Source organism: Pteropus alecto, unplaced genomic scaffold (assembly GCF_000325575.1).
Source record: "Pteropus alecto unplaced genomic scaffold, ASM32557v1 scaffold204, whole genome shotgun sequence".
NCBI classification, from domain to species: Eukaryota; Metazoa; Chordata; class Mammalia; order Chiroptera; family Pteropodidae; genus Pteropus; species Pteropus alecto.
Window position 1 is genome coordinate 911,303 of NW_006435766.1, and position 16,597 is coordinate 927,899.

Consider the following 16,597-nt stretch of genomic DNA (forward strand, 5'->3'; position numbering starts at 1 on the left):
TGTCATAGGGTATGAAGGTTCTTGATACATTGTCAAATTCTTGTTAGGTTTTCAGAACCTAATTCCTTCAAGTCTCAGCTTGCTTACACATCATGCCTTAAATGTATCACATCTTGATTATTGTCCTCTCTTCCTGTTATTTGCCCACAGCAACTTTATTCTGAGAGTGCCTGTCACGGTTTAACAGGCTACACCCACAACCATACCTCGGAGATATTGAGGGTTCGGTTCCAGACAACCACAATAAAGTAAGTATTGCAGTAAAGTGAGTGACACAAATTTTTTGGTTTCTCATGCATATAAAAGTTATGTTTACACTATATTGTAGTCTATTAAGTGTGCAATAGCAATATGTCTAAAGAACAGTATCATAATTAAAATATACCATATTGCTAAAAAATGCTAGCCATCATCTGAGCCTCAGTGAGTTGTAATCTTTATGCTGGTGGAGGGTCTTGCTTTCACATTGGTGATGCTGACTGATCAGAATGGTGGTTGCTGAAGATTGGGGTGACTGACAATTTTTTAAAATAAGACAACAATGAAGTTTGCTGCATCTATTGACTCTTCCTGTCATGAGTGATTTCTCTGTCGCATACAATGCTGTTTGATAGTATTTTATCCACAGTAGAACTTCTTTCAAAATTGGACTCATCCTCTCAACCCGTCACTGCTTTATTTTTACCACTTGGCTGACTGTTTGACACACAAGTCCTACCTTTGAGCCTGTCTCAGCTTTTGACATGACTTCCTCACTAAGCTTAATTGTTTCTAGCTTTTGATAGAAACTGAAAGGCGTGCTTCCTTTCACTTGAACACTTAGATGCCATTGTAGGGTTATTAATTGGCTTAATTTCTATATTGTTGTGTCTCAAGGAATAGGGAGGCCCGAGGAGAGGGAGAGAGACAGGGAATGGCCAGTTGGTGGAGCAGTCAGAGCGCACCTAACATTTATCTGTTAGGTTTCCCCTTTTACATGGGTGCGGTTTTTGATGCCCCAAAACAATTACAATAAGAATAGCAAAGACCACTGATCACAGATCACCTAAACATATATAATAATAAAGAAAAAGTTTGAAATATTGTGAGCACGGAGTGAGGAAATATTGACAAAACGGCTCGACGTACAGTTGTTACAAATACCGAATTTGTAAAAAAAAAAAAAATGCAATATCTATGAAGCACAATCAAGTGAAGCACAATAAATTGAGGCATCCCTATTGTTAGTATGTTTATTTAATAAATGTTTGCTTTTGCCTTTGGGCTGTAATTTTTATGTAAACATCAGTGTCTCCAGTTCACCACTGAATGTGCAGTTACAGCACATTGTCTGCTCTATATTAGCCTCTGCATAAATGAATGAATGGATGAATGAATGAATGAATGAATATAAATATGTGTATGTGGTCAAGACACAGATACGCATGGCATTAAGTGGGTTTGGGAACTTGGGCTGCTGTGATGCGGGAAGTCATAGCAGCCTGTCCCTAGGCGACAAGGCTCATCGTGCTCTTTGCAAGACCGGCTCTCAGAATCTGAGAAAAAGGCAATAGAACTTCGATCTTCCTCTGGAAAACCATAGGACTTTATCAAGCTCAGCATCCCTTTTTACCTCAGGCCTCAGAATAAGCCCAAGACCAAAATGTCCCCTCATTATGTGGTCTGACATCCCTAAAGGGCTTTCCCATCCCCACCCACTTCTTGCTCAAAATGGCATGGATGGCCTCCCTAGGGGTGGCCGTTTTCTGCTCACACAGGGCGTGCTTCAGTCTTGTTGACTCTTCAGGGTCATTGTTCCTCCCTTCTCCCTAACCCCTGCACTTCTTCGAACTATTAATTAGCTATAATGTGTTATTTCACTCCTGCTTGCAGTCTTCCATAGCTTATCACTCTGTGACGACTTTAGCACTTGAATCACACTGTCTTATAACCATGTTGTCGTTGTTGTCATTATTGTTGTTGATTTCAACACCCATGAAAATGATCCTCTTAACATACTGTCTCTCTGTTCCCGACTGCCCACCGCCATTGCTCTTGTCTTCTGCCTCAGGTCAACCACCTTCTCCCATGGTCACACCTATCAATATTCCCCCATAATCTCTACTTGGAGCACCCCACTCACTGACCACTCTAGCCCCCCAACTCCAACCAGTCTTTGATCCCAATTCATAGGCCAGCATTGTTTTGTGTCCTTACCTGATTCTTGTCCTCACTTTTCTTCTTATCCAGCATCGATCATTATCATAATAAACACTCTTCTCTTCTGCAGCCATGCCCACCTGGCAAAACGTTAAGCCTGGCCCCCCTTACTATTTATTCTTTGACTACACTGCCGCCTTGGGCGCTTGCACTTGCGGGTCCATCCTCACACACGTTCTTCCTTCGAATGGCCGCATGGCTCCCTCCCCTCCTTCATATCTCTGCTCAATTGTGATGTCTGTCTACTCTGCTTGAAATAGCAATCTCCCCATGCCTTCTCATTTTGTATCCCCATTTTCTTCATGCCTAGTATCACCCTCTGACTGTTATGTAGCTACTCCCCATTAGACTAAGACTGCATTATTCACTGGAATATTCCCAGCATCTAGTATAGCACTTGGCATACAGCAGGAGCTATGAATGAATGAATGAATGAATGAATGAATATGAGATCATTATTTTTCCTAAATTGACTCTACATTCTACATTCTACATTTCAGGCCATATAAAGTGGCATCTTCTTTAAAAATCAATATTGGCCTTTTCATGGCCTTACAATTACCTTGAACAAATCACACAAACAGGATATCCATGATTTTCAATGAATCCAGAGGGAAACCTAATAGGGCTGAAGATAGGCAGCAGAAGATACCAGCATAGTATATGAAGCAACCAATCAGAGATTAGAAGTCCCTGATGAGCCATCCCCTAGTGAATGGAGAGAACATTTCCTGGCTTACGGGAAGGAGAGCTGGAGCCAAGGGAAGTGCTTCGTTCAGCTGGATTAGTTATTGGAAACTCGTTTCCTTAGGCCAGCCAGTTCCTGCAGACACTCAGTCTGTGACTGTCTCTGTCTCTTCTCTAGGGGCACGAGATCAGAGGAGAGGGGCCTGGAGCCTCAGCCCCTGGCTCCTTCCTCACAACCCCACAGTCCACTTAAAGGAGCAAGGAGGGGACTCGCCTCTGGCCACAGAGAATGGACATAACCCTCACAGCAAAGCAGACTTTCAAACTCAGAAAGCTCCCCAGGAGAGGCTGCCTGGTCCTCGCGAGCTGCCCAAACTCTGCCTGCAGCTCTGAAACATGCTCAGGAACTGCCAGTGTTTCTCTCTGAGATACTGTAACTGAGTTTGATTAGGATCTGAGTGAAATAAGCCACTCGTTTCACTGGGAATGTCTCAGAGCTAAGTTTCTACGTATAATTAATATTCTGCCTCTTTGAAGATAAATTTTATCTATCGAACACTGTAAATGGATCATTTCCCCTTGGCGATTACTATGTCATCTCCTTACCAAAAATAAAATAAATACAAAGAAAAATGATAGGTAAAGAAAAAAATCTTCACTAAAAATGATTTACATTTTTATTCCCAATGCGAAAAGCTTAAGAATGTTTTTAATGCATGTTCAGATTGAAACCTGCTGCAAATGTCTTACATTTTGTAACAGGCTTTTCCCATCTGTGCTGAAAACAGCTGATGATTTAATGCAAATTGTTATTGTTTCCCGATCTCCAAGCGATCTTTTCTATTTCTTTTCTATTTCGTATTAGCATTTGGGGTCTCTTTTGCATCTGCTTCAGAAATTCAACTGCTGGGATTGGCTTTTTGTTGTGGCTACTCTGCCTCTACTATGACCTACTTTCCTCATGTTCCAAGATCTTACTTATTTAATATATTTTTAAAAATTGTCACTATCTTCAATCTCATATGACTCTTTTCTCAACACGAAAACCTGGCTAAGAAATGAACACCTTCTGGTCTAAGAGGTTTAAAGGGTGAAGCAAAGGATCTAGAGTGTGGAACAGTGGTTACCCACGAGGGACCGAGTGGGTCTGCAGATCCACGTGGAAGCTTGCATTGTCTAATCCGACAGGCATTTAAAATTTACAGCTCATTGAGCCTAAAGCGTGAATAAACCATTATATTTATATTATATAATGTATATGATACATATATTATGTAATATATAAATATGTAATGTTCTAGTGTATGTAAATAGTACTGTGCTTAATAAAATAAAATTTATTTTCAAGGCCTTACAAATTTCATAACTCTTCATACATGATATTTTATTTACTTTACCAGTCAATAAATTACCATCAAGTATAGAATTTTAAGTTGTTATAAATGAAAAACTTTTCTTTTGGTAAAATCTTTACACCACAGAGGCGTGCTGCACTCAGGACAATGGGTTTTGTGTTCTGATTGAGCTGTTTACCAATTGGCAAGTCACAAACTCTGGGAGTCTCAGTTTCCTCACGTGTAAAATTGAACTATCATTTCTCTAACCTGCTTCACAAGGTTTAGAGGTTGAAAAAGAAAAGATGGGAATGTCATACAAATCGTCAAATGCTCCATGAATAAATCAGCCAGGGCAGCTTGTGCACTCTGAATGCAGGTTTTGTGGAAAAGTTTGGTCACTTGGACCAGAGGAAGAGATCCTTGGGCTCAGATGGGAGGCAAGCCAAGCAGATAAAATTAAGGAAAGTTTGAAAATGGAGTTGCAAATCAGGGCATGCGCAGGGCAAATTCCCTTTGAGGCTTCACAAGACAAGTTCAAAGGTTTGCATTATTCCGAAATACCCTACATTCATTGGCAAGCCCTAATCTGACAGGTCTCTGGGTTGTGGGCTTGACGTTTTCACCCATTCCATCCCAACATTAACAGCTGGGATAAATATGTTGCTGCTGACAACCAGAGCTGAATAAAAGCAAGTCAGATATGAACTGAACCCTGAAACCAGATCATTAGTCAAGGTCACGACTGGCTTAGAAATTTGCGTTCCTTTCCTTCCTGTCACTTGCCAGCAATATATGGCACTCTTCCCCCTTGTAGTTTGCAGTTGGCTGGGCCCTGAGCCATGTGAGACTGTTTTTAATGGCAGAATCTTCAAAGTTGTACTTAAAATATTTGCATCATAAAACCCTTCATGGAAGCTAAACTGCAGTTTCAGGAGGAGCCTTCCAGCCAGCAGCAAACTTGCCTAGGCTACAGAGGGCTCCTGCCACCAGTGCCACCTTCCAGCAGCTGGCCCTCCAAGGCTAGGGATAACCCCAGAGCATCAGATCACCGTGAGACATCCACAGAGTCTGGGAACAAACTCCAAATGGCTTTTGTGAGCCAGCAACAGTGTGAGGTGTCTCAGCAGTTAGTTGAGCAATTCGGAAAAGTGTGTTTTTCACACATTTAATTGATCCTGTGAGCAAATAAGTGCTAAGGATGAAAGATGAGTAACTGCAACCGCACAGCGGGAGGCCTTCCTTCTGTTTCTTGCACTCGTCTCCCGTGTCCAGTATGGAACAGACCCGTCTGAGGAGGGACAGGCTAACGCGCATATAACTTGCTTTAGAAATGAGGAAAAAGTGATCATTTAAATCTGAACTAAGAAGAGGACGGGGGAGGAAACTTGTAAGGAAAGGCAATTTTCTCCTTAGCAAATGATGTTTGATGAATAGCACCATTAATGGAATCCTTTAAAAATGAAATTCTCCACTATAGGGTTTAAACAAAAGAAACTAAATTTATGGATAAAGGACACCTTTAGTTTTTTACTTTCCTGAAAGGGATATGAAAGCTGAGGGAAAAGGAAGAGCAGGGGAGATGAATGCTAGCTAGACGATGATGAGTTTTGGAGGGAAGACCCTTCTAACAGAAAGTTAAATTCCATGTGGAGTACAACGACAATCTCCCACTTTTTCCATGAGAGCTAAAGTAAAATATCAGTTTCTTGTTAAAAAGAAAAAAAAAAAAAAAAGCTTATGCTGAGAATTATAACTCCCATCCTCCATACATTAAAAAAAAAAGTCAGTTTAATTCAGCCAGCTTTGTTATCTAATCATTACTCAGTGCTGAAGGTAGTTTTCCATTAACGCGTCTCCATCACTCTTACTTTCTGACCTGTGAACGTTCTTATTAGCTACCTTATTAAGATGATAGCCTGTCTCTGAAATAAGAAAAGAAGATTATCTCCCTACCTGACATGTCATCATAAGAGTAATCTTTTTGGGGGGGTTGGGGGGTGGGGAGGAGAAAAAAAAAAAAGCACTGACTGTTAAATAGTCATCTGAATTCATGGCACACCATGCTGGACATCCATAGTGGACTATATACTTAGGAGAGTGGAATCTGTGACTTACTCTTCCAGAAACTAAGTGCTATCTGTTTCATCTTAGGCTGGTTCTGACTGCGGGCAAGACCTGGGTTTTAAGAACTCATAGGGTGAAATGAGGAACACGTTAAACCAGACAAATATAGACACATATAAAATTATAGAAATATGCTACATATGCCTGTTACACACACACACACACACACACACACACACACACACACACACACACGTACTCTAATAAAAACTACTGAAGGAAGGGGAACAGTCCGGAAGATAACCATCGTATCTAGGTAAATCACAAGCAACGACATATGGACAGAGAAGCCTCAGTGACCCCTGGTCTCTTTCCTTAGCTTTGTTTGCAGACTCATGGTGGTAGACAATCACCAAGCACACGGCTGACAAAGTGGTCAGCTCAATTTGCCTATTCTCTGCCCCTTTTCATAAAGGGTTTCCAATAAAGCAAATTTCTCCCACTCAAAGAAGCAGACGATTCATTGTTTTACTGTTTCTGATGTGATGTAGTTGACTTCCTTGGCAGAAACACTGAGCAGCCCGAGTCCCAAGCTTCTGCCTGTTCGCGGGGCAGCTGGGACAGCCACCGGTGCTTTGGCCTCTCAGCGGTCTGTGGTCTAGGGGAAGGGGTGGGCAGCGGTGCTTAAAATGCATATAATATAGGTACATTATATGTTATTTCATAATTTATATTTACATGTAAACCTTTATAAGACTACATGTAGTCTTAATGGACTGAGCGGTGATAACGTATTGGTGGGACCATCTTCTCTGAGGGACAGCTGAGTTACTCCACTTCCATCCTCTTCTGAGTGTGGCCCTTGGGGTTACCTCCTATCCCCTTTTGTGATGTGGCGTGTCTCCCTGCTGCTCGTGCGTCTCCCTGCTGCTCAGGGCAGAGCACAGTGGATCTGCAGACCATGCTTAGCCTGGCTCCTCCTGGAGATGCCCTCCTTCAGGGACCTGTGTGAGGCCTTGTGACGTGTTCTGGGGCCAGAGGTCAGTTCACGTAGCCGAGAGTGCTTCATGGAGTGCATTCGCACCTCCATGCTGACTCAATTTATCTGTTCCTACTTCTCAGTGTGGCTCTAACTGTCAATATTAATCTACAAATCCCTTTGTGATTTGGGTCACCACAATACTCAATATTTCTTCTCCTGCTCTACTTCTGTCAGTTGAGATTAACAACCTTCGAATTTTGGCAATTGCAAGGCACCTCCTGGTCAGTGAGAAAATTAACAAATCTGTCCATCTTCCTTTCTACTTTCCCACACCTTGCATGCATCCAAGAACTGAAGACGTGTATTTCCTTGGCTTGCTATACGCCTCTCCTTAGGAATCTCCAGGTGACAGAATTTGGACTCAGCGACAGGGTGAAGGCTGCAAGGATAACCCACTGATACTGGGCATTCCTCAGGGAGGGTACTTTCGATAGGACTTTGCAAAGCTTGCCTTTCGGGCAGGGACCACATCTACACTCGTGCACAAGACATACCTAGGATGCACTGCCCTTCATGCCACCAACGCACCGTCCAGATACTGATGAATGTCCATCCGAATTAGTGAAGCCTTATTTCATGATTTGGGAAATGAGAACGAGGTTAGTATTGGAAGTGGATTGGGTCTGGACATTTTTCTGGGCTCGCTGTATGCAAGGCTAGGACTCAATCAACACATTTGGCTTGTCGAAATGATCCAAAGGGATCAAAGGGCAATAATAGAAATATTTATGTAGTTTCCTATCTAATTTTTCTTTTGTTCCATTCTAGCTATTGGCTTCCTCAATTCAGCATCCCCCAGGCTTCTTTCAGCAGCCTGGGCTTCCCAGTGAACTCATTAAGAAGATCCTTCTCTCCTTCCCCAACCCTCTCTCCTCAGGTGTTCAAATAAGCAATCAATCACCCACTTGAGTGTTTGCACACAAACAGATATGAGGAAACTTTCAACTTTTGCTAAATATGAATAAAAATAAAATCCACAACTGCTAACACACTAAAAAAAAAAGCTAGGAGAGTTTCCACAGGAATACTACAGATACCACAAACAACAGGAAGAAATATGCCTTTTATTAGAAGTCTCATATGTACAGAGAAAGCTGTTTCCCACAGCTCAGGGAAGGCTGTGAGAAAGAGCTGCTGTCATTCAAGGTCACCACGCTTACATTGGTTAATACCATTGAAACATCGCCTCACATTATGAACAAATAGAACCATTACACAGAAATGCAAAAGAGACATAGGTATGTGTATGGACACTTCACATATTTTCTAAAAACAAGTGGACACAAAAATACAATGTGTCAGTAAAAAAAAAAAAAAAATAGGCATATCAGTACATGTCTTTTTTTTTTTTTTCCTTTTCTTTTTTTGTTAATACATGGTATGCTGAGCTTTCATCTGAAGCTTTTTTTTTCACGTCGGGATTTGCAGGCACTTTAGCAACCCAGCCATGGTTTACAATACATGACGCTGAGACCAACAGATGGAAACACGGGGCAACCGAGGGCCTTGTGACTCACACACATGTTAAAATATTGAGAGAACAATCTTTTGTTACCATTGTTTGGGGACACCAGACTGTTCTCTTTGTGATGTGTAACCGTTTTTCCCTTATTTGTCTTTCCTGTTCCATGGCAGAATTATTGAGTAGCATGGATGGCATCACCAGGCAGAGAAACAGCATGTGGATGCACTAGACGCCCGTCAATTCCAACTGATTTAAAAAACGGTAGAAAGCAGATGAGTTTTTAGAATCTCCGAACGACTGATTTATCTTTGTCGCATTCTATGCCCTTCTTGCCAACCTGTCAATCAAAAACTAATTAAAATAATTATTGGGATGTAATGGACCAGAAGCTCGTCCTGGGGGAATTCTTAGTACCACCTCTGACACCGTGACACACACAGGTCTGATGGGCAGGCCCAGTCCTTCCTTACCAGGGGTCCCTCCTGTCACCCACGCTCCCTACACAGAGCTGTGGTGACTCAACATGTGTATTAGGAACATGATTAAACAAGTGTATGTATAAACTCAGACCAGAACGATCACTTTATTGGTAATGGTGAGTCATAAGGCAGTTACAAAAGGATCCCCACGATGACCAGACAGTATTGGAATATGGCTTAGCTTAATAGCATGAAGGAACTTTCCTGTTACAAGCTGCTTAGAAAGAAAAGAGAAAACCATACCGATTATAAAGTAACCATAAATGACTGTGTTGTGAAGTTCTGGAAAGCCCCAATTTCTGATGTATGTCACCCGCTTCCAACCACCAGAGACTGAGATGTCACCTCACATCTCACAAAACTTAAAGGGAAAAAAAAAGGAATCGACATTACCTTCGCTTCAAGGTAATTTCTCACCACTAGTTGTATGGGGCTGTAACACAAAGCCATGAACATCTCATGAGTCGGGCCAAGAATTCCTGGTCCTCCAGAGAGATGCAGAGCATGTGAATGCTTCGAGCAGATGATTGTCAGATGGTGGGAAATCCTTCCAGGAAATACACTTGAGACATACTGGCAAAGACATTAAGGCCATCCATTTCTTTGCCCATGCTGCTTAAAGGCACTGATACCAACAACAGAAATATTCCACAGTACCCTCGAGGTTTTCAAAAAACTCCCCAAATACAAGTCTTCATAGGAAGATGTCCTTTATTGCATGATGTGAAGCATCCACTCTTCTCCTGCTCAGGAATAGAAGGGCCTCCCTTTCTCAGGAGTCTGCAGTCTGTTCAGCCTAGCGACCTGAGAGGGGGACGGGGGCACGTCCTGCCGGAAGGGCCCCTTGGGAGCACTGTAAGTGGGGTCCTGCACTTTCTTATACGAGTCATAGTTGTTGAGCCCCTCGGGAGGAGGAGGGGGCTGCTTCTTCATCTGTTGCTCTTTTCGCCTCTGCTCCTGGCGAAGGAGCTCCTGAGTCTCCAGCATCACCCTGGCGTTGAAGCCGTGCCCACCCAGGTAGCCGTTTCTGGAGCCCTGGTAGCTGGAGTACCTGGGGTTCTCCTTGGCACTCTGGAAGCCTTCCCCCGGGGCGTAGTTCTGCTCCCAAGAATCCTGGGAGACAGAGCTGGCGTTTTTCCTGCTTTGCCTAGAAAGCAAAGCCTAAAGGTCAGTGTGAGGGTTGGGAGAAGGGGAGAGAGAAAAAGAGGAAGGACGGGGTGAGGGAGGAGGGGGTGAGGAGGAAAATTATTTCACTATTTCAACAAATATTATTGTGTTCTACTCATGGGCCAGACCCTGAGATGGAGGCCGGGGGATGAAAACAGGACTGCCCGCAGCAAGCCCACGTCTTAGACAAGGGAACAGACAAGGGCTAAACAGGAGAGCGAACCAACGGATGAGCTCTTGAGAAGGAGGGTCCTTCTGCGTCTGGGTAGGTCCTGTCTGTTCTGCTCAGGGTAACATCTATCTCCTGTAATTTAGACACATTGGCAAGATGCCGTATAGGAGGATTAAAGATTTGGCAGCTCCTGTCCCAGCAATAACTGTTCGCTTTAGAACGTTATGATTCAATTCTAAACAAATAAAACAAATATCTTACGCAGCTGCCACCATAATGCCAGAGATGCTAGCTAATAGGAAGTACATGCAATGGATTACAATATGAGTTTAGTCATGAAAGATTTAAGTCTAGACTGCTTTATGATTAAAGATGCAATAGGCAGTCCCTTAAAGCCCCGGTTTTTGAGCTGTATATGTCAGCAACTGTCACTCATCAGAATACACACTCATCAAGATTTTAGCACCTGGACGTCTGTAGAGTAAGCATTCTTTTCCTGTGTACTGTACCCTCACCAAAGACCGGGATAACCCACTAAACTCCCTTTGGGAACCACAGGATAGGGAAATATATCAGAGTCATATAGAAATTTCAAATTCTTATCACTTGTGCAATAAAGTTGCACATCCTTTTCAGGAAACATTATTGTTTTGAAATGTCTTTAATTTACTATCGAGTCTCTAGATGCTTTTATGAATTTACAATAAGATTGGCTATGATAAAGTAAAACAATTTTGTGCCAGACAGGAAGACATGCCCTAATTTTTAGCCTTGAAATGGAAGAGAGGGAGAGAGAATCGAGTCATAAAACAAAATATATTGCTCCATTTATCAATAAGAAAATCATTTGGCGACGGTGTGTATTGCTCAGCCTTTCGCATCAACACACACATGACAGGATGTTCAAAAGGACTCCTGCAGAGGAAAACAGAGGCTGTGCAGTCACTGGGTCTCCCCTGGGAATGAAGCAATTTGCATTTTTGAATATTTGCAAGTGCCATCAATATGGTTTGGGATGAAATCTGCCCATTTTCCATATGGCCTAAAATGTAGTCGGGGATATTTTCATTATGGAAAAGAAACGAATGTCCATGCCATCTCTGGATGTGACTGTGATTAATCGAGTGGCCTGCAGTATCTCTATCTGGTTCTCTTTTAATGGGAGGCAGACCATTTCTACAATCGGCCCAGGCAAGAAAACTTACATTGGATGAAATAGTTTATTTGTCCAAAGCACTGATTATCTTCACTTAAAAAGTCATAAATTAATCTGCCCAGAGACAGGAATGATGGAAAGTGCCAGCATGAAACCAGGGATTTGACATTAATCATGAAACTTTAATTAAAACAACGAACTTGTTACGGATGTCACAGCAACAAAAGTGGGTTTCTTTCATGAGCTGGTTATCAATTTAAAGATAAGCAGAAATGGGCTGTGGACATTTCACCTCTTTTTCATCCTGGGCCTGCTGAGGTCCACTAACCCTCCCCGTCCCCCACTCCCAACTCTGTAACGCCTGAGGCTTCACTCTATGGAAGTCAGGCACTCTAAGTTGAATTTTGAATCATTCCAGGAAGAAAGAGTCTTTCTAAATTTAAACACATTGAGAACTCGCTAAAGGTTTGTTAGGATGGAAATTATGATGTGGGAGAAGGAATTTCTTGTAGCTAAAATTTTCTTCAAATTAATCAGTATAGAGAGAAGGAAGCAGACCTGCCTGAGGTTTGAAGTAAGATATGTGCAGAAAGTACACATACAAGTGTACACACACACACACACACACACACATACACACACACACATACACACACACGCTTCCTTGATAAGGAAGCTAGTGGTGTTAATAGCTCTTGATTAAGAGACAAGAAATGAGCAGATCATAGAGAAACACAAAAAAGCAGCAAAAAATAAGTTTTCTACGCTAGAAAAGTAGTCACCTAGGCATAGTGGAAGAGTGGCTTAGGATCAAATAGACAGATTGAAATCCTGAGTCTGCCGCTTGCCAGCTATGTGATGATCTCTGGGCCCAACGTGCTTTACCTGTGAAACAGGCCATACCGTCTAGCCTCATGGGGGTATGGGGGAGAAATCAATGAAATAACATGTAAAATGTTTAGAAGGTGTGGCATAGAGTAAAGGGCCGACTATTGGGTGTTGGAGGAGTCGTTTGAATGCAGCGTCACTCTGCCTTCAAAGCGCAGGCTCTGGGTTTTGGAGGGCATCTTTCTGATCAAAGAAGTAAAATAAACAATAACATTTGCTCCCTCTTCCTTTGTCAGAGGGGTCAGGTAGAGACAAGGGGAGAGAAAGGCACTAGAGATTAACTGAAGAACCCTCATCAGTGAGAGAAAGTCCACAAACAGGTCCACAGAGATGACAAGCAAACCTTGATTGCTCAACGCCACAATAACAACACCGGCAAGGAGTGCCAAAACATACTGCTTTGAGTTGGTAACCAACACACAGGTTTCTTATCGACATTTCAAAATGAAACTTGAATTCTGCCTATAGGTCTCCTTAATTACAGTTAGATTTCTAAATCCACTGAAGGCACAATACCCTGCTTTGGCAATAATGATCTCTCAATGATCTTAACCATTGGTGGTCTGAAGACTATTACCATGTAGGGAACTTTTGCCAAAGACCCAGGGCCCGAGGAAAGCCAGTTATCCGCCGAGAGGAAGGGGTCACAGAAAGATGAAGAAAGTTGTGAAGACCAAGGCTGCCACGTTAACAAGTAGCTCAGAGACAATTAATAAATGGGCCCAGTGGGGAGACCAGGTCAGGGTGTGAAGACCCAGCCAGGGAGTGAGACGTACAAAGCAAAGAAGTGAGACACCAATGGACATGGAACCAAGGGTGTAAAGAGGAAAGAGAGATAAATAAAAGAAAAGAAGAGAAGAGAAGAGAAGAGAAGAGAAGAGAAGAGAAGAGAAGAGAAGAGAAGAGAAGAGAAGAGAAGAAAAGAAAGAAAAATATTCAATAAAGGATCTTATATACGTCTATCAGTGACTAAAACTGAACATACTTCTACTTGGTTTGAGAGTTGTCTTTTTGGATACTAAATAAAATAACTAATTTAGGAATTTAAAAAAATAAAAGACAAAAATCCTGGTCTGATTGAGAATTGAGGCCACTCAGGGTCCCTTTCCTTTGGAACTAGTGTTACCACCTGGCTAATGTTTCTTATTGACATTTCAAAATGAAACTTGAATTCTGCCTATAGGTCTCCTTAATTACAGTTAGAATTTACAAACCACACTGGCTCACATACATCCCTCTAATTCAAACCACCTTATCTACTGTGACTGATACAAAGTCCTGACCATTTGTTTTATTTTATGCTCCACTTGGCAACCGAACTATTTTTGTGTATGAAATCTTTTTCGGTATCGAATGCCATACCAACTTGTTTAGACAAAACTCCACTAATTGTCAACATCCGAAAAGCAGAGGTCAGGTGTCTCTGAAGAAAATCACATGTCAGAAACTTGGATCGGACCCGAGCTCACACAGGCTGCTGCAGCCCCGGCTTCCTGTTTGATTTCTTGACCTCCCTTCAGGTTTCTGCACAGACCTGCTGCTGAGAGGTGGCGCTCTGCTGGGTGCTGAGCTGGGCACAAGTCTCCGCATTCCTGATTTTCCTCACACATATAAAGTATACATCGAGAAATTATCCTCTAAAAGGAGAGAACGCGGCGTAGAGGCCTACCAGCCCCACTTGCCTAAACTTACACAATTCTTTCCTTTTGAGTTTTCTGTTGTTCTCATATCTACACAGAATAAAATGGCTAATAATAAGAGTCACAATTACCCAGAGGGAAAGTTTTAGTTATTTAGGGAAGCACTAAATGACGGCAGTGGTACCAATGGCAGCAATCCTCCATGGAATGCAGATACTTCTATCAGGAGCTACAGAAGGAGAGGGAGACAGAGGGAGGACAGTGGGGAGGAGGTGGTGGAAAAGCGGGGTGGACAAGAGGAGCCACCGGAATATTGGGCTACTAGGGAACGCGACCAGCAGAAATTCAGTGGAAGCGCCACACTGATCTTTGTCCTCTTCTCGAGGACTGGGAGCCCGCAGTCTCTCCCGCCAGGCCATCTGCCCGTCCCAGCCCTCCTGCCACCATGTCTACCACTTCCCTTCCCTAGTCCTGTGCATTTCCCAACTCCATCCTCTTCTTAATACACTTTGTGATATTTCTCCTCCATATCTTATAAATACTCTCAAATATGACTAGGACACATGAAGCCAAACAATCTGCAAACAGAATAAGATCCCAGTCCCCACATGGACAAGATAGTCTTACAGCAAATCACAGCCATTCGACAGGCTACAAGCCACCTGTGTGGCTATGGCACAGGGCCATGCCCGGAGTGTCAATTCACCCACATTATCATGCTCATCTTTTTGAGGGGATGCAAGTCGACAGTCTGGGAGAAGAGACTTCACACGGAGAACCTTCGTGTATAATCCTTGAAGTGCTCAGCAGTTTCTACATCAGGTTGGTTCATGTGGTGGCCCCTTTCCAAACACTAATATGTAAAGGGAACCTCACATCTACACCTACTGATATTCCCAACTTGGGAACCAAAGCTCTCGGTAGCAATGAGCCATATAAAACAATGGTTATAAAGGGCATGAGCAGGTTTGAGTTTGAATTGTCAGAATTATGTACTAGCTCTGTGACCTCAGGAAAAGTTGTTTAACCTTTCTGAGCTGTTTTGTTATAGGACAAGATGATCTCCAAGACCCGTCCAGACCTTAACTCCAATGACGCTACTTAGAGTGGCCTAAATAACTCTTGGTTATCCTCCTATTTAAAAGAAAAAAAAAATCGTTTATATCTCAAAAGAAATACAACTTTCTGAACTGAAAAATAACTGAATGAGTACGTTACTACAATAATGGTACTCGCCCCGGTACATATTTTCATTCACATCCGCACTCCCTTGGTGACCCATGTCAATGTGGTCAAGTCCCCCATGGTTATCACAGCGATTATTTAGCATTTATAGGGACACATGTTTATTAGAAACTGAATCAAGATCACTTTCATATTGGTCAGTTAAGGTGACACAGATAAGCATTTTGCCACTCCGCCCCAAAGTTGTTCTGCTCAAATTCAAAACAGTTGACAAAAACATAGTAAGTGAACTTTTTTTTCTACCCAAAATATTCTTGTCACCTGGTTTTGGACTAGAAGAACAAATGCCTGTAAGAATTGTGATTATAGGAGTGACTCGTTTTGGGAAGTGTGGAAAGCTCAACGTGTTTAAACACTTTTTTCTTCACTATGCCTGGAGGAAATACTTGGATGGAAACACGGCTGTCATTTCCATATATTAGGGCGCGGTCACCCAAGGGTTTTCTGGCCTTTTGCAGAGAACCCCCAGAGCGGAAGTGCCGCCATAGGGGAGCGCAGCAGACAAACCCTCCAGCTTGGCTGTCAGCTAACGAGGTGGTCACACTGGGATTCTCTGCGGATCAACACAGAACGAAAGCCAAGCTGGCAGGACAGCCAGAGAACAAGGTTTAGGACCACAGAGCCCGCCTAAGCACTGAGCACGGAGCATTCACCCCTATCCTTCTACAAAGCTCCACGGGTACAAAGTATCGATTAGTCTCATCACCCTACGAGCTAAGCAAAATAAGAGTTATCTTTCATGGCCTTGTCCATGGCCACGTGGTAGGCGGCGCACCCCATACTATAATCTGGGTCCAATCCCTAAGCCCCAGTAATCATAGGACGGGTCACTTTGCTTTCGGTCAGGGAGCTGCTGGGTGAAAATGCTGGCATTCCCTGAAACACCTTTCTTTCCAGTCCTCTTGCTACACAGTAAGATGGCCTCTAAGCTAAGCAACGACCTCGCCATCCATTTAAGGCTCCTCTCTGACTACCCTGTGGGAGGCGGAGAAGCCAATGCAATTCTGGAAGGAAGCAGGGATTTCCTGAGGACTGGGGGCAGGGGTATGTGGTAGG

At 42.9% G+C, this 16,597-nt stretch overlaps 1 protein-coding gene across 1 annotated transcript in view; it reads right to left on the reverse strand.

Moving 5' to 3' along the window:
* Nucleotides 1-9,966: 9,966 nt before the first annotated feature.
* The window catches only part of PARD3 (par-3 family cell polarity regulator), a gene marked incomplete at its 5' end in the record, with an annotated part of 511,767 nt that continues 505,136 nt past the window's right edge, over nt 9,967-16,597 (reverse strand). Inside the window, one exon of the mRNA XM_025046412.1 lies at nt 9,967-10,420. Within this exon, the coding sequence (XP_024902180.1) occupies nt 10,021-10,420 (400 nt within the window). The remainder of the gene's footprint in view (nt 10,421-16,597) is intronic.